Source organism: Myiozetetes cayanensis, unplaced genomic scaffold (assembly GCF_022539395.1).
Source record: "Myiozetetes cayanensis isolate MyiCay16 unplaced genomic scaffold, myiCay2020 scf1, whole genome shotgun sequence".
In the NCBI taxonomy this organism is placed as follows: domain Eukaryota; kingdom Metazoa; phylum Chordata; class Aves; order Passeriformes; family Tyrannidae; genus Myiozetetes; species Myiozetetes cayanensis.
This window is the reverse complement of record NW_026086604.1, coordinates 45,669,793-45,692,736: the sequence shown is the minus strand read 5'-3', so window position 1 is coordinate 45,692,736 and position 22,944 is coordinate 45,669,793. Positions and strand designations below refer to the sequence as shown.

The following is a 22,944-nucleotide window of genomic DNA, read 5'->3' as shown; positions in this document are numbered from 1 at the left end:
CATTCTGAAGGCTTTTAATTCTCTCTATTAAAAAGATCAGTGATTCTAACTTAATTTCTGATGATCAAATTTTCTAAATCCACTGCTGAAATTTCATCTGCATCTTAAAAAGTGTGAATTGTATCAGGCTTACTGTGGTGCTCAAGGACAGAAGTAGAGTATGGAAACAAGAGTGGTAAAAAGAAACCAGGCAAAATCAGATTTAGGGCACTCTGAGACAGAAGCAAGGGGTTAGCTTGCCACATCCAGACACAGTGGAGAAGGGCCCTGAGACAAGTGGGACCTAATTTACTGAGTATGAAAATGATATTAAAGAAAATATGAATATAGGCCTGCCCTTGGTTTTAACTCTTTTCTCTCTGAAGCTTTAGATAAATCATTAAGCTTTTCTCTAATAATTTATTTCCTGTTTCTCCAACTTCTGCTGTTCTCTGTAATTCATGGGTAGGGCTTAAATTCCAATTAGACTTATAGATGAAAAACACCAATGAAAATCTACTTTTTACTTAGGGACCAATATGTGAAGATGATGACTTGCAGGACTTCTCCCTGTCAGAAGCAAAAAGACAGGGCAGAAACTTGGAAAGCTTGTCAAAGGGAAGAGCAATTGAATAGTCAAAGGTACAGGCTATATTGAACTATGACAGTGGTGTCCTGTAAGGGGCCTGGAAAACGACCACAATTCTCTATCTATGTGAGTATGGTAGCCACTTAACCTTTTATCTAACAACTTCTGGGAAACCAGAGCAAAGATCTTGGGAATTTTAGGCCAGTTAATTTATTAAAAGTACAATTCTTGTACAGCATAAGTAACTTTGTTGTCCTGGAGTAAATTAAGAACTAATTGCCTCAACCTGTTTTCATAAGAGAGACGTAACAGACCCCAGCAGCACAGGTTATGCAATACTGCACTGCAGCGAGCTGTGAGGCAAGGGGAAAGCAAGCCATTCACTGGCCCCTCTGCTGAAATTGTTGGCTGAAGAGTGCCTATTGTGCTGATGATAGTATGCTACTAGGAATTAAAAAAAAATCTAACCAAAAAATCCCCAAAAGGATGTTTAGAGGGTAGCTAGGCTGGTAAGTAAATACAAGCTTTGATTAGCATGTACAACTCATCCATGTAGTCCTGCTCACTGTGGTTCCTACAGTCCCCTTGCCATTTTTAGCAGGTTGAATCAGTGGTGCCACATCCTCCGTGTGAATCAAACTAACGGTAACCCATCACAAGACCTCATCTGCCATTACAGGGCAGGCAGGGAGACTTACAGCCCTGCTGATTTCCAAACCAATTCTGCAGGAAAATGAGGTTGCAGTGCAGATCACAACAACGTGGGCACTATAAAACCGCTGCTCAAACTGCAGATGTCATATTGCTTCATTACTGGTGTTCAGATGTGTTACTTCTCTAGTGAGCAGCTGAAGTGCAGTTTCATTCTGCCAATTTTCTTTCGTACACTCATAGCTGTGTTTCTGTAAAGTTGGTTTAGCTACTTACATCTTGAGTTTCAAAAGTAATAGCTAGCTACTGGATACTTATAGCACTATTTGTTACAGGAAACAAATTATCGGTGCCAGCCCTGAGCCAGGTCTGGAGCAATTGGGTGCTAGAAAGAAGACCTCAAAAGAATTCTAGCCCCTTGTGCATGGGGCCAAAACCTGCATGAGCACACAGCCCTGCTACGCTATTATTCAAACACAGGGGCCAGGAAATAGGAGTCTAGCTTTGGAGAAACGGAGTAGGTGCTTCACAAAGGACTTAGCTCTCTGCTCCTCAGAAACAGTACTTGGAGGTAGGAGTTAGCCTTCTCTATGACAAGTTTTCAGGGAATCCATATGAAGATTCATTGTCTCTTGATCAAATTGATTACATGTGACTAAGGGAAAGGACACCATAAACTGCTCCACCATGAACCCCTGCTCAAAGAATTGTGCCTGGTAAATAACCTCACATAGTAATTGTTTTCATCTGGAATGCAGTGTCTTGTGCACACCTGAAACAGAGAACAAAGGTAGTGAAACTGCAACCTGCAATTTCCTTTTAGTGAGGCTGTTTGCATTTCTGGAGTCCAAATTTCACTAATAACCTGTAAACACATTGGAGAACATGCTGTTCCCCAGTCATGCTGTGCTGATTTCCCTGAAGTCCTCAAGGATTTCTAGGCTGTGTAGATCATGCTGTTTTGGAGATATGCATTGTAAGAAAACACGTCCTCTTCAAACACCGCTGAGTGTCCAGCCCTGCTCAGTAAGACAGAGGGGTTGGCAGTCAGCCTAAGGACCTGATTCACACCTGAGAGATTTCAGAAGCCTTCTGGTATTAGGCAATCCTCACTTTCAAAATCCTCACCCCACTCAAAAGGTTTTCGGTACAGAGTATTTACCGAGGCAGTGGTAACAATTCCCACAGGGCATTTACAGAAATATTGTTACTTGATTCACAGATGTTTTGCTTTACAAGGAAGAGATGCTGCCACTAAAAGTAGGCTGTCCGATATTTCAATTTTTCACTGGAGCAGCTGTAGCACTGTCCTGGCTGTCAGGACGCAAGACCAGGTTGTTGGTAAAAGCCTTTGTATTCACCTAAATTTAAGCACAGCAAAGAAAGTCTCTTCCTGTAAAGAAGGCTAAAAACAATGTGGGTGTAATTTCAGCGTCTCAGTAACTGGCCATTTTGGTTTGGAATGGGTACATTTATGCAAGTGTACTTTCGCATCTGTCCTGTAATTAGAAACACCTGCCAGACTAGCTTGTACCTGACCCAAACTTGCAAAATACTGATTTTACCTGCCTGTGTCACAGATAGGTTAAGTTCACATTGCTAATCATGGAGTGTGGTATCAAGAGATAAGAGAGTTACTTTCTAGAAACCCTCGTTTCCCTGGGGAGGTCACAAAGTCACAAAGGAGGAACTTCAGTCTTTGTGCTAGAGTCCACCTGAGGGAGGGCAGGTGAGCAGCAGTTCCCCGCACCCATGCAGTGCCCGCAGTGTGGCGAAGAGAGGCGTGAGGGTGGAAAGGGAAGTTGGCACGTGGAGGAGGGGGGGAAAACCCAACAGCTCCACACACAGACACCCCAAAGCTGCCCATTCCTCTCCCACTGGTGCTTGCTGTGCTGTCCCCAGGGCTGAGGGTACAGTCTGTGGACCGAGTTGGCAGTGCCCTGGCAGCATGGAGGGAAAACTGTGTCCTGGGGGGCATGAGGCAAAGCTGCACCAGCCAGTCAGAGGAGGTGATTGTCCCGCTCTGCTCTGCTCTGCACTGGTGTGGCCTCACCTGGAATATGGTGTGCAGTTTTGGGTGTCAGAATTTAAGAAAAATACAAACCTATTAGAGAGTAACCAAAGGAGAGCAACTGGTGAAGGGCCAAGAGGAGTGGCTGAGGTCAATTGGTCTGTTCAGCCTGGAGGAGACTGAGAGGAGACTTCATTGCAGTTACAACTTCCTCATGAGGGGAAGAGGAGGGGCAGGCACTGATCTGTGGTGACCATTGACAGGACCCCAGGGAACGGCCTGAAATTGTCTCAGGGGAGATTCAGGCTGGATATTAGAAAAAGGTTCCTCTTCACCCAGCGGGTGAAGTTGGGCACTGGAACGGGCTCCCAGGGAAGCGGTCACAGCACCAAGCCTGACAGAGTTCAAGAAGCTTTTGGACAGTGGTCTCAGACACATGGTGTGACTCTTGGGGGGTGGTCCTGTGCAGGGCCAGGAGTTGGAATTGACGGTCCTTGTGGGTCCTTCCGACTCAGGGTACCCTGTGACTGTTACCCTGCGAAGGAGGGCTGAGGGCTCTGCGGGGCGGGGCAGCCCCGACCCCGCCGCGGGTGACACCGCCCCGCGCCCGCCGCTCCCCCGACCCCTCAGCCCGGCGCGGCCCCCGCGCCTGCGCGGCCCGCGCGGCGGCGGCGCCTGCGCGCTGTGTGGGGGGGCGCGCGCCGCCGCTCGGGAGGGTTCGCGGGCGCGGGGCGGCTGCGGCGCGCGCGGGCGGCGGCACCACCTCACGGCTCGCGACCCCGCCGGCACCCGCGCGCCCGGCTCCGCCCGCAGCGCGCGCCCGGGAAGGGGCGGGCGGGTGGGTGGATAGATAGATAGGTACATAGATAGATAGACAGACAGATAGACAGAAAGACAGACAGAAAGACAGACAGACAGGTATAGATAGAGGAGAGCCGGCTGGGTCCCGCTGCCTCCTCACCGTCATGGCCGGCTCGGAGCAGCCGCCGCCGCCACGGGAGGACGGGGAGACGCCGCTGCCCATGGAGGACGCGGAGCTGGCGCTGGCCGGCATCAACATGCTGCTGAACAACGGCTTCCGCGAGTCCGACCAGCTCTTCAAGAAATACAGGTCAGCCCCGGCCGCCCCCTGGCCCCTTCCCCGGCGCGGCCCTCCCCTGTGCCGGCGCACCGGGTCCCCCGCCGCGGGCAGCCTCGCCCGGGCCGGCCCCGCCGAGCCGAGACGTCCGTGCCGCCGGTCCCTGCCTCGGTCAGCGCTCTCTGGGGAAGGGGCACGCGTGATGCACAGCATCACAGACTGGGTCAGGTGGAAAGGGACCACAGTGGGGTCGTCTGGTCCAGCATCCCTGCTCAGACAGGGTCATCCCAGAGCACATGGCACAGCATTGCGTCCAGGCGGTTCTTGAGTGTCGGTATTGCGGGAGACTTCATAGCCTCTCTGGGCTATCTGTTCCAGTGCGCGGTCACTCACACAATAAAGTTCCTCTTATTCACGTGGATCTTCCTGTGCATCAGTTTCTGTCCATTACCTCTTTGCCTTTTGCTTGGCACCACCGAGAAGAGCTTGGCTCCATCCTCTTGGCACCCCGCCTCTATTTTTACACGTTAATGAGTCCCCTCTCAGTCACCTCTGCTCAAGGCTGAACAGGCCCAACTCCCACACGCTTTCCTCCTAAGAGGGATGCTCCAGTCCCCCCAGTCATCCTCGTTGCCCTCTGCTGGACGCACTCCAGGAGCTCCGTGTCTCCCTTGCGCTGAGGAACCCAGAACTGGGCACAGCACTCCAGATGTGGCCTCACCAGGGCTGAGTAGAGGGGCAGGATCAGCTCCCTCGACCTGCTGGCAGTGCTCTTCCCGATACACCCCAGGATACCATTGGCCTCCTTGGCCACAAGGGCACACTGCTGGCTCGGGGGATTCGCCCCCGAGATCCTGGCTGAGGGGCTGCAGGTCGGCATTGTGGGGATGGTGGTTGGTGTGTGCGGTGGGGGGTGTCTGGAGGGGTGGGGAGGGGCCGAGCAGGGGTCCCTCGGTAGCACTGGCGGCGTTTGTCTGTCATGTATGTGTAAGCACACACGTGTGCCTGGAGAACTGTCCTGGGGGGGTTTTCGCTCTGGTGCTTGTATTCGGTTTGATGCCGTTTTTGGCCCACAAAACAGCAACGGAAGGTCCCTGAGTGCTGCTGTGATTATCTTCAGGCTGTAAGATTATGTTCATAATCTCTACATACATCATGTCTAGGTTTCTGCGTTAAGTAGGCATCTGCTAGAAACAGCATTAACACAGCTGTGTAAGCCAGTCTTAGAGAAAAGATTGCCCCTACCTGTCCTTGCTTTTTTTTCTGAGGGCTACTGTCTTCCACCTGAGCTTGAGCTGCTGTAATTGCGCATACATTCTAAATAATTAATATGCACTATATTGCTGTTGTCTGTGTGATTGAATAAGACTTCAGTTGACTTAAAATAGAACTTCATAGTGATGGTGTACTTAAGTACTTAAATCTTGTTTACAGAAGGGGTGGTTGGAAGTAAGAGTGCAGGTAGTAAGAGAAGAACATTCCGCTTAATAATAATGCAATAACAACTTTATTGTGTACCTGCAGCGGTCTAATATTATATACATCATTCTGTCTTTAGTATATGTTGCTATGTGACATGCACAGTACTGTTGTACTAACTGGAATGTTGCAGGTAGCAAGTAAGGTCCAATTCTGCATTCCTCACATGCATAAACTCGAAGATCATCAGAGTCCAACTGTTGACCCAGCACTGCCAAGACCACCACTAAACTGTGTCCCTAAGTGTCATGTTTCTGTCATGTGAAGTTGCATCCTATGAGTTACTTATTTCTTGAGTATTTCTTTCTGTTGGAGTCGTCAGTTGTTCAATTGCTTGGTTTTGTGTTGTGTAATTTTTTAAGGTGCCAGTTAAGGAACACTCAGTGGTGTTTCCTCCCCTTTTGGTTGTGTTGTGCCATTGCTCTCTCAGTAGTGTGAATCTGGAAGTAGTCTAGGAATTCTAAATATGTGATGCTTCTTACATTGTAAAGTAGTGCTAGGGAGTAAAATTGTTAAGATTCCTGTTCTCAAAATGTAGTTTAATCCTCGCTTGTAAGGGTCAATAATGATCTCTTCTGCAAACTGTTCTCTTGTTTGTCTAGGAGGTTTATTACTAAAGATATCTTAAATGCAGAAACTTGTCAATCTTTTTTTCCAGGTGCAGGCTTTTCTTTTTTTGGTTTTATCAAGAAGTGCCTCTGAGTTCAGTGTACTTTTTGATCCTGGCCTTTAAACACCACTAGGAAAGAGGAAATAGGAATTCCTTCTTAAGATTAATGGTTTGTGGATCATAAATTGATAATTGCTGTCTTAGAACTGGAGATTTTCACAGTCATTTAAAAACATCATCCCAAAATTTATAGCAGGGTTCCTCTTGCTGTGGACTAATAGACCTCTGGATTGCGTGTTAACTGTGTTTTGAAAATGTATTTGACGTAGGAGAGACAATACAGTAAAGTATCCTCAACTTCCTGTAAATTTGAATTTTGGAGGCATGTACATGTTTCCCCCAACAGTTTTGGGTTCTATACTTGTCTTGAATGTGTTCTTCCTGAAAGGACTTAAGTAATACTATTACATCTTTTTTTGCATGCAGTCTTAATGGGTATGTTTTTGTTGGTTGTGTGCTTGGAATTATGAAATAGAACCCATCCTAAATGGGGCTGGTAAGCCGAATGAGCAGCTATTGGGAACTCTTCATAATTTAATATAGATGTTTGTAATTTGTGGCACTAGAGCTCAAAGATGGAATGCAGCTTTTGTAATGTAATAGTTGTCTGTATTTCAAGTGACCTTTCATAGAAAATGTTAATTCTAAACTACTGCTTATGCAGGTAGTTTAGCTCTGTTTCAGAAGTGTAACAGTTATCAGATGAAATGCAGAAATGAAGGGAGGAAAGGAGGCCTTTTTCTTATGAAAACTGTTTAAGAACCTACAAAACTGTTTGGAAACTTAATTATTCAGCAAAACTTCAGTTTCAGTAGCCACATCATTTAAACTATGTAAAACTGTTTCTTAGAAATGACTGGTTTTGCTTTTACTTTTTATTCCTTTAATTTTTACTTCATTTGCCACTGAAAGATCTTGTGAAAAATTAATTCAAATCAATGCTTCTGTCTCTGTGGGACAGGTGGGACCTGTTTTTGTTTTGTATTCTACATTTTTTTCATCTTCCAGAAAGCTGACTGCTGAGGCCAGAGTCAGTCATGTTTGAAAACTGGTCATAATGCAGTCCCTGAGGAAACCAGGGTAGGAGTTGCAGCTGTGTTTCATATGTATAACCACATAAATAAAACCTTGCCTTTCAAGAGTGGTGGTACTTTGAATGGGCTGTAGAACCATTGTTTCCGTGTTGGGCATGGGAGAGTAGTATTTTGTCTGTTGGTGTTTAGAGCTCGTATATTTCTAAATAATATCTGAAGAAGTCAGATGAATATGTCAGTTGTGTGTCAGATACAATATGTAGTTGGAACTGCATTGTGACTATCACACTAAAGCAGTTAATGTTTTGTCTGGTGTAGTTTGTGACTTGTTTTGTTCTAAATTATGCTTCAAGGAAGTACCAGAGTTTTAAAAAATCATCTGCAGGTAGCATCAGAAACTGCATGTGCTTTTTCATGAATTTTATTTTTTTTAAGAAGGCCAGATCCTCCATCTGTCACTGGTGATAACATTCTGAACATAAATCAAATACCAGTGGATGTTTTATTTCCGTAAAGCTGCAGCAGACAGCACCACTGTCTTTAATGCTTGTAGCTGTGTCAGGTCCCTGTAGTGCAAACTCATATTTGAAACTGTCACGTGTCAGTCTTTCTATTCAGCTTGAACAATGCTGAGACCATCACAGTTCTCATCAATTTAAACTTTGAGTACCTGTAGAAGCTACAAGAGATGTGGAAGATAACCAGGGACATAGGCATTGGAGGTGGAGCCCTAAGTCAGCCGGTGGGATTGTTTTGGTGAACCACCCTGACATTAGCAGGAAAGCTGGAACTGGAGTGTTCTTTTTCCCCTTGTATTTTTTGGATTCCTAAGCATTTAAGAAGGAAAGAAACTGTCAAAAGACCTATTTTTTTTTGCTGATTCTTCACTTCCTAAAAGCATTTGCAATTCAAAAATTATTTAAAAACTTCCTACAGCTAAGAGGAGAGAAGAGAGTGTCAAATAAAATCAGGAGTTCTTAGCTAAATGTTGACTCACATGATAAATTGTAGAATCATGGAATATCCTGAGTTGGAAGGGACCCATGGAATGATCAAGTTCAAGTCTGGCCCTTCACAGGATTACTCCATGAATCACACCATGTGCCTGAGAGTGCTGTCCAAACGCTTCTTGAACTCTGTCAGGCTCGATGCTGTGACCGCTTCCCTGGGGACCGTGTTCCAGTGCCCAACCACCCTCTGGGTGAAGAACCTTTTCCTAATATCCAGCCTGAATCTCCCCTGAGACAATTTCAGGCCGTTCTCTGGGGTCCTGTCACTGGTCACCACAGATCAGTGCCTACCCCTCCTCTTCCCCTTATGAGGAAGTTGCAACTAGAATGAGGTCTCCTCTCAGTCTGCTCTTCTCCAGGCTGAACAGGCCAAGTGACCTCAGCCACTCCTCATACAGCTTCCTCTCTTGGCCCTTCACCATCTTCGTTTCCTTCCTTTGGATACTTTCTAAGAGCTTAATATCTTTCTTATATTGCACTACCCAAAACTGCACACAGGACTTGAGGTGAGACTAGCACAGACTGGGCAGTCATGTCCTTTGACCAGGTAGCAACTCTCTGCCTGATGCACCCCGGACACAGTTGGCCCTCCTGGATGCCAGGGCATAAATCATAAGATCAGGGATGTTATCTCACAAGAAATCCAACAATTTTCTGTCTCCTACCAGTGAAATGTGTGATTCTGCATGAATGACTTACATCTGAGAAGGCTTGATAAAGTTTTCCACTTCCATCTGAATGGAAGGACAAATTGTGCAAGATGAAAAGTAAAATTTATATAATGAGGTCATCTCCAAAGAAGAAAATAAAGATGATGTAGAGGAAATGTGATTCTAAGACAAAGTGTGTAAAGGTTTAAAGAATGCGGCCAATATAGAAAAGCATGCTGTAGAACCTGCTGGGGTAAAGCAGAACATAGAGTATAATGATAAGCTGGAGCAAATGGCAGAAAAGCTCAGTATGATTACCTAAAAAAAAAAAGAAATTAAAGTTGACATGTTACATTATAGGTATTAACAGACATACGAGCTTCAGCAATGGACCAGAAATTCCCTTGTGGATAGGTGTTTGAACCTCACATTACTAATTTAAAATGCTGACTCTGGCTCAAAATACTTTCGACCCAAATAGAAGTTGAGACAAGGTGACATTAAACCAGCATTGATCAGTAGGTAGATTATAGCCCATGTATGGGCTGTCTAATCGCTGTTAAAATTCTTGCTTATGTAGCTCAACAAAGGAACATTAAGAGCAAAAATTAAGTGATTTAGTAGATGCTTCAGTAGCTTCTCTAAAGATAAGGACAGCAGAGTGGGAACTGACGTCAGTTGGTTGGGAGAAGGATGATGATAGCATCTGGATTGGCAGTGTGAGAATAAATCATGAGTGCCCTGGTAGCAGTCCTGTGTGCTTTTGTTTATTGCAGCCATAGGCAGAGGAGCAGCTGCTAGATGGATGCATAAAAAGGAGAGTTATTTACAAGGGAAGTGATCTTTAGTAGTGGTATTCTGAATGTGTCATAAATGCATATCTCGGCAAGGTAAGATTTCATTGCTCAAGGCTAGGCAGAGTACGTTATAGCAGTGCACAAAACCCAGCACCAATCTTCCAGTGACGTGGATAGATTAAAAATATTTTAAGTGTTCTGCAGTTTAAATCTTCTGAGACCTGGGTATGTGGAGATAATCACATTGAGTGTGATGCTTACTTTTGTGGCCTTCATGACAGAGACAGGTGGTGTCACCAAAAGAAGTGGTGGAAAGAGTAGAGGGAGGTTGAGAGGTCCATTTGTAATATGGGGCAGTATCTGGCAGGTAGAAGTCCAAGGGAAGATGGGAGAAGCTAAACTAAAATCTGAGTTTGTAGGTCAGAAATTAGAAGACAGGTTTGGTGGAGATGGCAAAAGAGATATGATAGCAAGCAGATCTTATTTAACGCTGAGAAATTAACTCTGTGAAAGATACAAACACTGTGTAAAGATTTTTCACCCATTCTTTGATCTACTATTTCTAGTAAAAAGTTAGAGCAAAGTGATCCCCTCTTAATTTGCAAAAGGACAAAACAAATGAGGTAAAAACTAGATGGAATAGGGCTACAGAATTATTTCTTTATTCCTGAATTTCTGTTTTGGTTGTGTATTTCTAGTGAAAACAGAAGTGTATGGTATGGTTTAATTTAACAAAACAAATTTGGGCTGATTATGAAATGTAAACTAAACTGAGATCTGACATATGCAGTTCTCAGTGTGTCTTAATACTGTAATGGTTCTGTGACACTTAAATTACCTTGGATATTTCATATACCAGTACTGGATGAGATGTATACTTACATAAATCTGTCATGTTTGTAGTCTCACAAATAATTTTTACAACATATTTTAGAATAATCTGTGATGGAATAATGGCCAAAGGATTTCTGTGTTGTTACAGTAAGTTCCTTACCTTTATATTTACACTTTCTTTTTGTTTTAACATATTTAGTTGCTGCTTCAATATTTATCCAAGAATTTACATGCCATTATGGTTTACTCTCCCACTTTGAAGGAAAATAGTTTGTTTCAACTTGAGTATCACTATTAGTATGATGACTGGAATTCTGAGTGGACTGTGGTTAAAGTACCAATGCCTAGAAAAGCGGGGAGGAAATGTTGGCAGGTTAATTACATTACTCTAAATTTAAACTTGAGCTAGGCTGTAGTAGCTTTAGAAGCGGATGTATTTGGAAGGGAAATACTGTCTCGGAAATTGCTGTAGAAAAAAAATACTGAGGAGTAACTGAGATGTTTGTTTGGTTTTATGTGCTTCAGTTCTGATTTATTTTTTTTATGGTAAAATTGGGTTGTATTATCTCAGCATTATTAAACCAAGGTTTAAAAGTCCTGAATGTTATCATTAATGGAAGATTAATGGGCATGGCAAACACCATGGCAAACAGTGAAAATGGGGCATGGCAAACACCTTTCTTCTGAAATTGAATTACTATCTTAAAGATATGCCTTGATATGAGTCAAATTAGTCAGGGTTTACTGGGAGAAGCAGTTCCTCATGTAACGCTGGTTTATATACCTGGAGGAAAGTTCTACTTCAGTGCACTGAAGTTTTTGACTTAAGTGTGGTTATGTATACCAACTGTATTGATATGTAGAACCTTTTACTGTGATATCTTTTAGTAATGGTGTTAATAGCACAATTTCTTACAATAAAGATATCTTCTGAGTCCTAGTTTCCTAGCTGAGGGGCAAACAGTGTTTTACAAAATATGTCTGGAGACTGGTGCTTTTTTTTTTTTTTCTCTTTTAATCTTTGAGCTAATTAAAAGTCTTGAGATTTTTCTTTACTGAATAGAGGCTGTTGCTTTCAAAGTCGTGAGGACAACTTGGGTAGTGAAGTGTCCCAGTGTTAATTTGTATTCAGTTCCATAACTCCTGCCAACATTGATATGGCCATTGGTTTGCTGCTAGTATTTTCCCAAGTGCTACCTCATTTTTTTGTATCTTAACTTTTGGTATCTGTCAGAAAAGATGTAAAATCATGTCTGAAGCTGAAGGTCACTTATAAGGAGCTTGAGCCAAGAGTTATTTTTGTGGAATTATATTTTTCTCAAAAATTTATTGTCATCATTAGTCACGCCTTAATTTTTACTGGAACAGTACTGTGCCATTGCAAACTTTTTTCCTAGTTTTCAAGGAAAAGATAGCCCTAAGCTGTTAAAGAATTTATGATTCAACGTAACATTCACGAAGATCAAGCACAGAACATGGTTGTTGTTTAAAATGGATTTTAAACACTGAAATTACCTTACTAAATGATCTTCCATAAAGCTGCAGTTATAATGACTACAGCGACTACTTAGGAATGTGGCAGAAGTCTTCTTATTTTGTTTGGTGGTTGCACGAACCCTGTGTGGGGAGCTCCTGCAGTGAAGTTTGCGTGTTTTGATTGCCAAACCCCATGGTCTCAACAGAAGCATCCTCCAGACATCGTATAATATTTTGCATCATATTTTTTTGCTTCAGGGTCCTTTTGTGCTACAGCCCATATGTGCTGTAATGGCAATGCTTTTTATAGATTGAGTGACTGAAAGTTAAAAAGAACTGATCTGCGACATTTGCCTCATGTATTACAGCTACTGATAATTTCAGAATAGAGTGATGTGGCTCTAAAATCATCTGTGGATGATTTTTTCACTGTTTTGCCTTTGATCATGGGGGATGAAACTGGAAACACAGTACAAGTGTGGAAGCAGTTTTGAAAGATCAGTTGAAAAGATAAATATGTATTTGGGGAAAAAACTGAGTTGTCCTCAGACAAATATACATTAAAATACTTGGGAAATTTTCACTGCTTGCAGTAAGGGCTTCAGTGTATTTTCAACTCTGTAAAGACCAGTTGGCTCTCAGTTGTAACTAACTGCTTCATTTTTTAACATTATTTTAACATTTTTTAACTCTCCAGAACTGCTTTCTCTCTGTGTATGTTGATCTGAGGAAACTCAAAAATGAACCAGTTGGGTTATTTCTGAGCTTCCTTGAGAGTATGATGTAAATGCAGCTTCATACTTAAGGACATACATGTAAAAATTTCTTGTCCTGATCTGTTCTGCAGTTTTAGGTCAGTTGAGTGTTGCTAATGCAGGAGGTGTGACCTTGAAGTGTATGGTGAAGGTTGTGCTGAGTATGGTGGTAAGACTGCCTGCCAAACGGGTCCCGCACGCCTCATGAGTTGGGAAGGGGATTATGAGAGAGCCATGTGCCCTCTGCAGCAGGAGTTCATGCTGGATGCTGGAAGTGCCAGCCGCAGCGAGTGTAATTTGTGTAGCTGATTGTTACTGCCCTGTGAAACACAGCTGCCGGTAGAGAACAGTCCAGGTACTGAACAGCAGAGACGTTTACTGGCGGCTGTTCTTTGTTGATGTGCCAACAAAGGGGGAAGTACCCAACCTATTTTCTTTCGAAAAATAATGAAAACATGTGGCAGGTTATATCCAGAATTGAGCAATGTGTATCAAAAGGGAAGGTTTTTCTGGTTTGATTATCTTTCCTGTTTTTCTTTCTTATTATTCTTGTTCATGTCCTTGCTTTTAGATATTTATGCTAAATCTACAAATGAGAAAAAGGGTGTGTGTGAAACATTGCTGACTGCTTCTTTGTAAAAAAACCAAACCAAACTCTTGTATCATATAATACAGGTTCACTACTGGAAATTTGTGTTTTAGTAATATACTTCTTTCTCCTTGTTTTTCAAGTGCCTGTGCTATCTTAAAAATATACTTGCAGAATAAAGTTGGAAACAAATTAAGTGCTGTAGTGTAACTATATATATAGATATATCTGTAGCATAAATGATACTTCTTAAATCCTGGAAGTCTGTGTTTTCACATAACCTGGCAGCCCACCATTGAACAGTGTGAATCTGTGGTACCACTGAGGGTCTGACATTTTAAGTTTTAATTTTTTTCAAGTGCCTTCTATGTGACATTACTGTACTCTCATGGTCTGTGTGACTACGGTTGTACTGAAGCTTGAAACCTGTCCCATATATATTACCAAGGTTTTATTTGATGGTATTTTTTGATATAGCTGTTGATTTCACCCTTTGGGAATAGCCCTGCAAAGAGAATTGGTGAAGCATCTTAAAACTATTTTACAGAGTGTAGTAAGATACGTATTCTGAAGTTGAAACAAACAGCTATAAAACCATAAGCCTTTTAAGAACCTTGCATTTACAACAACTTTGTCATGTGGTAGATGCATTTTTTTTACATCTGGGTAGGTTAACTTAAATTCATAGAAACAGGTAGAAATGGGAATCTCTTAATATAACTGGCTGACGTTTGTCTGGTAGGACAAAATTGTAGTGATGGATCACAAGGGAAGAGTAGAACCGGCAGATTTTTAATTTTCTGTAGCTCTTTGATACAAAAAACCCACCAAGATTTATTTACAAACATACAAGTTAAACCCAAGAAATGCTATATTGATCTTTATGACAGAAAATATGTACAAATATACTAACTATTTTTTGTTTTCTTTACAGAAACCATAGCCCATTAATGAGTTTTGGAGCCAGTTTTGTCAGTTTTTTGGTGAGTAGAAGAGAGCACAGAGTATACATCTCTTTTGGTTCATGTTTGTATGTGCACATATGTATGTTCATAATGCTGGATACTCTAAATTTGGTTATTTTTATGGAACTATTTTTTTTCAAATATTTAGATTAAATGGAGCTGGAGAGCAAGGCATCACATCACATAAAGCTTGTTTACTTGTGTGGTTTAAATAGAAAGTAAAGGTTCCGTGATTAAGCTTCTTAAATGTATGAAATATTTATGTGTTCCATTAACAGAGGCATAATAAAACACTCTCTTAAGTGAGCAGTGGAGTTATTTAATTAATTAATTAAAAGAAAACTCACAAATGCTTACTTTTCTGGTAACATTTGCTGTTGCAGATTTCTCCATCCATACTGCCATGTGAAAGTTGTTAATTCAGTCCATTCACTTTACTTCCTTTCTGGATATATGAGAACTGAGAATATTGATTGACAATAAAACCATAATGAGCAAGATAGGTCTGTAAAATGCTTTTTAGAAATAAGAAATTATAATATATATTCTATAAAATTGAGCAGGTGTATTAGAAAATGTTTAAATTTTTAAATTTTGTTTTTTATACTGTCCTTATTCTGACTTTCGGGGAGCCCCTGGTGGTCTAGTGGTAAAGGCGCGGCGCTATCACCGCCGAGACTCGGGTTCGATTCCCGGTCAGGGCCACTCCCGGGCAGGTGGGGCTCGTTAGCCCTTAAAGGCAACCCACCTACGTCCTAAGGACCTCACTGCCACCGTCCAAGCTCGCTTGGCCCCGGCAGATGAACCTTAGGATTAAAGGGTGGGCTCAGTTCCGTGCACACTGTGTCTCACCTAAAAAATCCAATGTGCAGGCTGGAAGGTGTAAAGACCTTCCCCGGATCTTTGCTTGCGAAGACTGGCCATTATTATTATTATTCTGACTTTACTGTTTAATCTTGTATCTCACAAGAAATTATCCATGGTAATACTCTTTTTAAAGACAGAATTTATTATAATGTATCAGAAATACATCACTTATAAATGAAATAAATTTTAATTCTTTCTAGTATGCAATATGGACAAATACACTGATTAGGACACCTGCTGGAGCTTATGCTTTCTTTTAAGTCACTGGAGGGGAGAAAGGAAAGAGGGAGAATCTCTCAGGCTTGCTTATCTGAATTGATGTGCTGAACCAGTGTAACATCAGAGTGCAGCATCAGAGGATCTTGAATGTATCTTGCTTAGCTGCTGTTCTAAATATAGCACCAGCACTTGGTGTGTCTGTGTCATTCAGAGCTTTTGTTTAATAAAGCTCCAAGAAAAGATCTTACTTGTCCTGAAATTCAGCAGTAGCTGGAGTCAGATGCGGTTTCTTTTTCTTCCTACCTATATATAGGGACTGTGGTTATTATTTTGAAAAATGTAATAGCTGTTTCTTGTTACTGACTTTGGAGGCCTGTTATTTATATATGGATTTATTACATAAAAGCAGTACCTGCACAGATACAAATCGTGCCTTACATAACAATAATTGAAAATGAATTTATCTAAATTCATCATGACAGTGCATTCAATTTGACTGCATATGAAGCTCTGAGATAGGGGCAAGGACTTACTGAGTGCTGAGTTGATTTGTCTTGAAATATTGATAAAGTACCCAATTCTCTAGTTTGGTGTTTCTGTGCTAAAAATATTTGTACTTTTGTGTGTATATTACTACTTTTGTTTAAAGAAGTTTTATTCTCAGGTTTTTAGGAAAACTTTTAGTATCCATAGCTTCTGTAGAAGTAAAACTATTTGTGCATAAAAATAAACTATTTGTTTATAAGTGTGTTTGGTTTTTGGTAGAATGCCATGATGACATTTGAAGAAGAGAAAATGCAACTGGCATGTGATGACTTAAAGGCTACTGAGAAACTTTGTGAAAGTGAAGAAGCTGGAGTTATAGAAACAATCAAGAATAAAATTAAAAAGAATGTAAGGACATGATTTCTAAAATATGGATTTGTCTACTGGATAAATATTTCTGAAAACTTCCTTTCTGTCCTCCTTTTATTTTGAATAAATTATTTTTGGTGTGTGAAGAGCAGTTGAGATTAATGATAACCTTGGAAATGAAGTGAAATATTTTGCTTGGATTTCCTGATTATTGTAAAATACTTGATCCCAAGTGATTCCTCCTCTAAAGCAGCAGGTTGTGTTTTGTTAGTGACTGGTTTTTAACATGTCAAATTAGTGATCTATTAAATTATCTCAGGAAGCTTTTAACCTGTCTAATTCAGGTTAACTTTAATTCATACATGCACTAGTAATGTTCAAAAGTCGTGATGTTGAGGCCGCAGAGTGCTGTGAGCCAGGAGTATTCCTAGGGAATTTTCCTTCCTTTTTTAGATTTTTCACTCTAAATAATGAAGGAAGAATGAAGGATGCAGATTGAGGACTAGTAAAAGTGATAGTATAGAAATGTCCAGTGAATGTCCTGTCTAGTGTGACATAGCAGAAAAAGAAGCCATTTCTCTTCATTATTTAGTTTACTTGCTAAAAAGTATTGAACTTGACATACTTGACTCTCCATTCTTAAGAGGCACTATGTTTTCCCTGCCAATTGTCGTATACCTCTTCCTGTGCTATTCCTATCTAACATCTTTTAATTCCATGTCTGGTGCATTTAGTAATAATTAAATAAAAATTAAATCTCCTCTGAATATTTTTTACTTGATGACCTATCAAAGGAATTTTAGCATAGTTTTGCCCTTCAAAATGCTGAATTAATTGCAAAATGCTGAATTAGTAGCAGTAGTACCACTTGCAGTTAATTTTGGATTTTTTGATTTCTCAGATTTAGAGAAGTATTGTCTGTAATCTTTGTTAATACTTTTCTGTGCTCTGTCTTTGTATATTCCAAACAGGTTGATGGACGAAAATCCACCCTATCCATGATAGATCGTCTACAAAGACAAATAATTGTAGCAGACTGTCAAGTCTACTTGGCTGTGCTCTCATTTGTAAAGCAAGAGTTATCAGGTGTGCTGTGGCTTTCATGTTTAGATATATTTTTGCATGATGTCTTTTTAATAAAGCTTGATCATAAAGTCACAGTATGACTAGCAATAAAGATGATTGTTTTTAAGAAGGAGCACAGTTCCAGTTGAAACATTCCAACACTGGTACGCTTGCAGAGGTATTGTTCTACCTTTGTGTAGGTAATAGTGTAAAATAGGATGGGATGCTACAGAGTATGGCTTTTTGCTTTTTTTCATACCAGTAGTCACATTCAGCTGCTTTTCCTTGGGCAGGTTGGAGCCCTTTGCGTGTTCTCATAGAGGCATTGGAGGAGTTGGTGTGAAGATGGGTAGCGAAGATGGGTAGTGTCTGTGTGCTTGATGCAAGATAAAAGAGGCCATTAAGTCCAGGCCACTGACAAACTGCCAGTGAAAGCAATTTTAAATGAAGTGTGTTGAAGATGGAACTGCTGAATCCGTTCTTATTCTCTGGCCACCAGAGTGTGTCCTTGTGTGCCAAAGAGATTAATCCTGTCGTGTTGAATATAAACTCCTTCTCTGGACTGCAAAGCCATTTCTAATGTTTTCTTGCATTCCCACATCTCTTCCATAATCTTAAAACTTACTTTTATCCATGAGTTTATAGAAAATGTGGTCAAGGTCAAATATAAAGTGTGAGTGCATTCACAGGTTCTCACCAAATCAGTGAAGACCAAGAGATGGCAGACAGACCAGATTGTTGGTGAAAACACTGCTGATCAGCTGAAAGGAATCAGGGAAATAACATTCAGATTATTTAAAATAACACTTAAGATTTTCAAACAGGGACGTAATGCTTTCTGTGATGCTCAAACTTGTTTTCTTCCAAGCTGTGGCATCAGGAATGTGTTTGGCTTTAGCTAGCAAAAATTCAGGGGATATTTCTGTCTACTGTGTGTTTAGTGCTGCAGAAAGACGTTCTTGCTATTTTTGATGCAGTTCTGGGTTTTTGTTTATGGTGGTTGTTTTTTTTCCCTCCCTCTTGAAGCTTTTTGTCCTTCGGATCAGTATGTATTCTGCAGCTGCATAATTGGGTTGGATGCTGTAACTGAGGGTGGTGTCTATTCCTTTTCTCTCTTGTCTGCTGCTCAGAAAACTGAAGTGGGTAGCAGAGAGAGCACTGCAGAACATGCAGTACATTTGGGTTACTCTACTCAGTAAAAAAATATACCTGGAACCTTTAGTTAAAATTCCAAGCTGCCACTGCTGAACCGTTGGGTCCATTATTTTGGTTTTTAAAGTACATTATCTTTCTGTTTATGTATACGTGTCTTCTGTTTTTATCATGTTTCTGCACAGAAACAGCAACCAGATTATTGAAATGAGTGTAATTAAAAAAAAAAAAAAAGGCAGACAAATACTTCTGATCAGTGGCTGGGTGAAAATTTTCTTGTTTGTCTTCATGGAACAGTTTGACAAGAAGCATATGATGACACACAATCTGCTTCCTCGTATGCTTAATACATTTTCTTTTCCACCGTCATGGATGTAATTAGGAATAGTTTGATCATAAAGTTGGTAACACAGCAATTTACACTGACTTCCCACGGCAGTATTGAACTACCTTTTCTTGATACTTTCCACTGCTGTCATGTGTCTGACTACTTTCATGCTAGGAAATCAGCACAGTGATTTGGCTTGATTTAATTTTTATGTTAAAAAAATTAGAAATTAGTAGTTTTAATTTGCTTGTTTCATATTGGTATATCAATAGTATATAAATTATTTAGGGTTAATGACAGCACGCTGATGAAAGTAAAGCCTAAAACTGTACTTTTTTTCTGCCTAATACATCCTTTCTATTTCATGCTTGCAATGAAACACGGTGGTTAGCTATTAGGGGAAAAACTACTGTAGGATAAGTAAAATGTGGGGATGTTCTTATTATTGATGTGCTGCATTGCTGTGCATAGTTGCCTGAGAATTTATCTTGTGGTGAACCACATAACTTTTAAAGTACTTTGTGCAGCCAAAAAATTACCCAATTGCTTAAAAATGAAGTAATGTTAGTCCTGTAATGCAGCTGAATTAAGGTAGAGGTTTCCGTTTTTATTATAATGCTTTAATATGGATCTCAAGATAGAGGATTAATTTCTTGTAATACCTCAAGTTCATGTTGACAGATCCCATCTGTCACAACTGAGAATACAAATTTTGCAGTCTTTCTCAGTACAGTTTTTAAAGACTATCAGACTAACCTTATCCCTTCCTCATACAACAAGAATCCAAAAAGAGATAGTCTAATTTGTGATGTTACTTTCTCTAGAAATGTTTTGGGTTTTTTTGGGATTGGAAGGATTTTTGTCAAATGCATCAAAGGCTTGTGAAGAGTTGTTTGGTATTAATAGCATTTTTCTTTTCTTTGACACACACCACCTGTTATGATCTAATTCTGGCATTAGTTATAACACTTATCTCTGCAAATTTGGTTATATTTGTTTCGAACACTGCTGCTATAACCATGTTTTTATTTTATTTTTAGTTACTGTGTTTGTCACTGCAGTTCCTAACTCTTGGGGCTCTGTCACAGACAAAATGCTGTTGTCTGCTTTTATGATTAATATATACAAGGATATTCTGTTTGTATCCTGTTTAACACATGTCATTACCTGAGGATGTGCTTACGAGATGATTGCTGTGTAAATAGGCAAATCTTTATCTTTTGATATCAGGTGTTTTTTTACCCTCTTATAAAGATCATAGTGAGACCGAGTATTCTGTCATTCTCAACTGTGAATCCTCAAGATCAGGTTTTTTAGGGAAATTCAAGTCCTCATATTGCATTTGAAATTGAGGAAGTTAGGCAATTGAGAAATAATTTAAAACCATAACATTTCTGCATGTTTTCATTTTTTCCAATTTTTTCTTTAATCATTAAGGCACTACATTCATGTGAGGGGCACGGAAATGATGATGTTGAAAATCTTACTATCTAGCCCAAAGGAAAGGCTTTTCTTGGTATTTTCCTATCGACTGTCTTTTAACAGAATATGGGCTTAAGAGGAGGTGTAATCTCTTTTGAGTTTTGCTTTTCTCTGCCAGGCAGCTCTTTCATCTGTCCTATATAGTGAAGCAAAATCCCAGTGTGAAGTTCTTTGATTTCTCTCTTTCTGACAGTTCTATTGCTGTGTAGCTGACTGGAAGTGCCTTTGTGTTGCCAGTTGTTGTAAAGTCTGTGGTTGTGAACACTTAAGTTTGTAGTGCCCAGTATGCAAGACCTCTTTGAAAGAACAGTAGCTATTACAAAACCCTTTATACAGTAAGTTAATGCAAGTGGAGAGAGCATCCTAGAGTTTGTGAAATAGCATTTACTGCTTAAAACGGCTTCTGAAATATGTCCTTGAAGTATTTTTTTTTTTCCCTTGATTTTTAGCTTACATAAAAGGTGGGTGGATACTCCGAAAAGCCTGGAAAATTTACAATAAGTGCTATACGGACATTAATACACTTCAGGAAATATATCAGAAGAAAACAACTCAGGAATCCTTGACTTCTGATGCTGCAAATGATAATCATATTGCTGCAGAAGGTGTAACGGAGGATTCGCTAAACAGACTGAAAGGTGCTGTTAGCTTTGGATATGGACTTTTTCATCTTTGCATATCCATGGTGCCCCCAAACCTGCTCAAAATCATCAACCTGCTGGGTTTTCCTGGAGACCGCCTACAGGGGCTTTCCTCACTGATGTATGCAAGTGAAAGTAAGGACATGAAGGCCCCTTTAGCTACGTGAGTAGCTATATTGAAATGCTTTGGTAGATAACTTAGTACTGAAAGTAAGTAACTGGAGAAAAGTCAAAACCAAAAAGTCATGTTGCTTTAAAGGAAACAACAGCAGGTAAAATAAACTGTAGTTTGTTGCTTAATGTGCCATGGTTTAGTAAATTCATCACTTACTAATGTATGGGATCTCTCTGCCGTTAATTATTTACATATATTTGGGGTGTGTTGTCAGTATTTTTCTGTATTCTTCATTACCTGCAGTTCTCATGTCTAGTTACTTAAATGCCAGCAGATTAAATAGAAGCTCCCCCTGAAGTCTGTGTAAATTTACCTGAATTACATTCTCTGCTATGGAGAACATACTATTTTGTCTGAGTCACTGATCTCATGTAGCTGTTTTTCCTTAATATTAGACCAAGATCTTTTCAATTTTTTCATTTTTTTAAAAATTTATTTTAGCATCTCAGCAAAATGAGATGTTCCTTATAGTATTTTTAAAGGAGTATTCTTTTTCCAAGACTTCGTACTGCATTCAGGTCTTTTTAAAAGAGGGAAAAGGTTATCCAAACCTAATTTAAACTACCCTCATAAGTTATTGTTACATTATCTACAAATGAATGCTTTTATTACTGGATCTACTGCAGGTACTATAAGATGTCACTTTTGAAACATTGACAAGCAGTAGAAGAGTTGAATTTCTGTTTGTTTAAAAAAGCTTAAGATTAAATGTTCCTGTTGATTTGTTCTTTCTCCTTTCTGGGGAAGAAAAATGATATTTTTTGGGCATGTTTCCTCCTTAAGATAATCTCGAAATTCTTTGTGCTCTGCCCTTGTTTCCAGGAGCGATGTAGGTCATGTAGATGTCTGCCCTTCTGAAAACAGGATGTATTTCTTTTTGACATTGATTTCAAGTGTGTCTGCTGATGTGTGTTAAGGTTTTTTATTGATTTTTTTGGTTGGTTTTGGGAGTTTTTGGAGTTTTTTTTTCCCTCCCTTTCTAATGAACAATTAGTTTTCAAAGTTTTCCTGTGAGTTTTTCTTTTTTCAAAATTGACAGCTCAACTGCTTTGATGCAATGAGCTCGATTGTTACTTTGCCTTTGGGTAACGTGCACTGAATTGTATGTTCAGGTGCAGTTTAGGAGTGTGTTGATGTATGGCAATAGTATTGTGTTTATTTTCAAGCCAGATTGTATAATAAAAGATTCGTATCTATCTTTGTCTTTCAGAATAAATTAAAAATTTGTCTGTGTAGAACCTAATCCTTAAATTTCTGTTTTCAAGCTGTAATCCTTTTTACTCTTACCTTTCTTTTAGATTAGCTCTCTTGTGGTACCACACAGTTGTTCGTCCCTTTTTTGCCCTTGACGGCAGTGATAACAAGGCAGGATTGAAAGAGGCAAAAGAAATTCTTGCAAAAAAAGAATCTGCTTATCCAAATTCTTCTCTGTTCATGTTCTTCAAGGGAAGGATACAGCGATTAGAGGTATTGCATATTTTCATCCTTTAGACTGATTTCTCCTCCTCACCCTTTGTTATTTTATGTTTTTCTGATGTTGATGAATTAAGCAAGCTTTAGCAAATTGTGAGCTATGTGGAAAGATAAGTAAGA

The 22,944-nt window shown here is 40.2% G+C and overlaps 1 protein-coding gene across 1 annotated transcript in view; it reads left to right on the top strand.

Annotated features, from left to right (window-relative positions):
- Window positions 1-4,085: 4,085 nt before the first annotated feature.
- Window positions 4,086-22,944, top strand: part of TTC39C (tetratricopeptide repeat domain 39C) — a 36,898-nt gene continuing 18,039 nt past the window's right edge. The window contains exons 1-6 of the mRNA XM_050317348.1: window positions 4,086-4,341; window positions 14,537-14,585; window positions 16,419-16,547; window positions 17,480-17,594; window positions 20,985-21,339; window positions 22,650-22,818. Coding sequence (XP_050173305.1) covers window positions 4,196-4,341; window positions 14,537-14,585; window positions 16,419-16,547; window positions 17,480-17,594; window positions 20,985-21,339; window positions 22,650-22,818 — 963 coding nt within the window. The 5' untranslated portion in view covers window positions 4,086-4,195. The remainder of the gene's footprint in view (window positions 4,342-14,536; window positions 14,586-16,418; window positions 16,548-17,479; window positions 17,595-20,984; window positions 21,340-22,649; window positions 22,819-22,944) is intronic.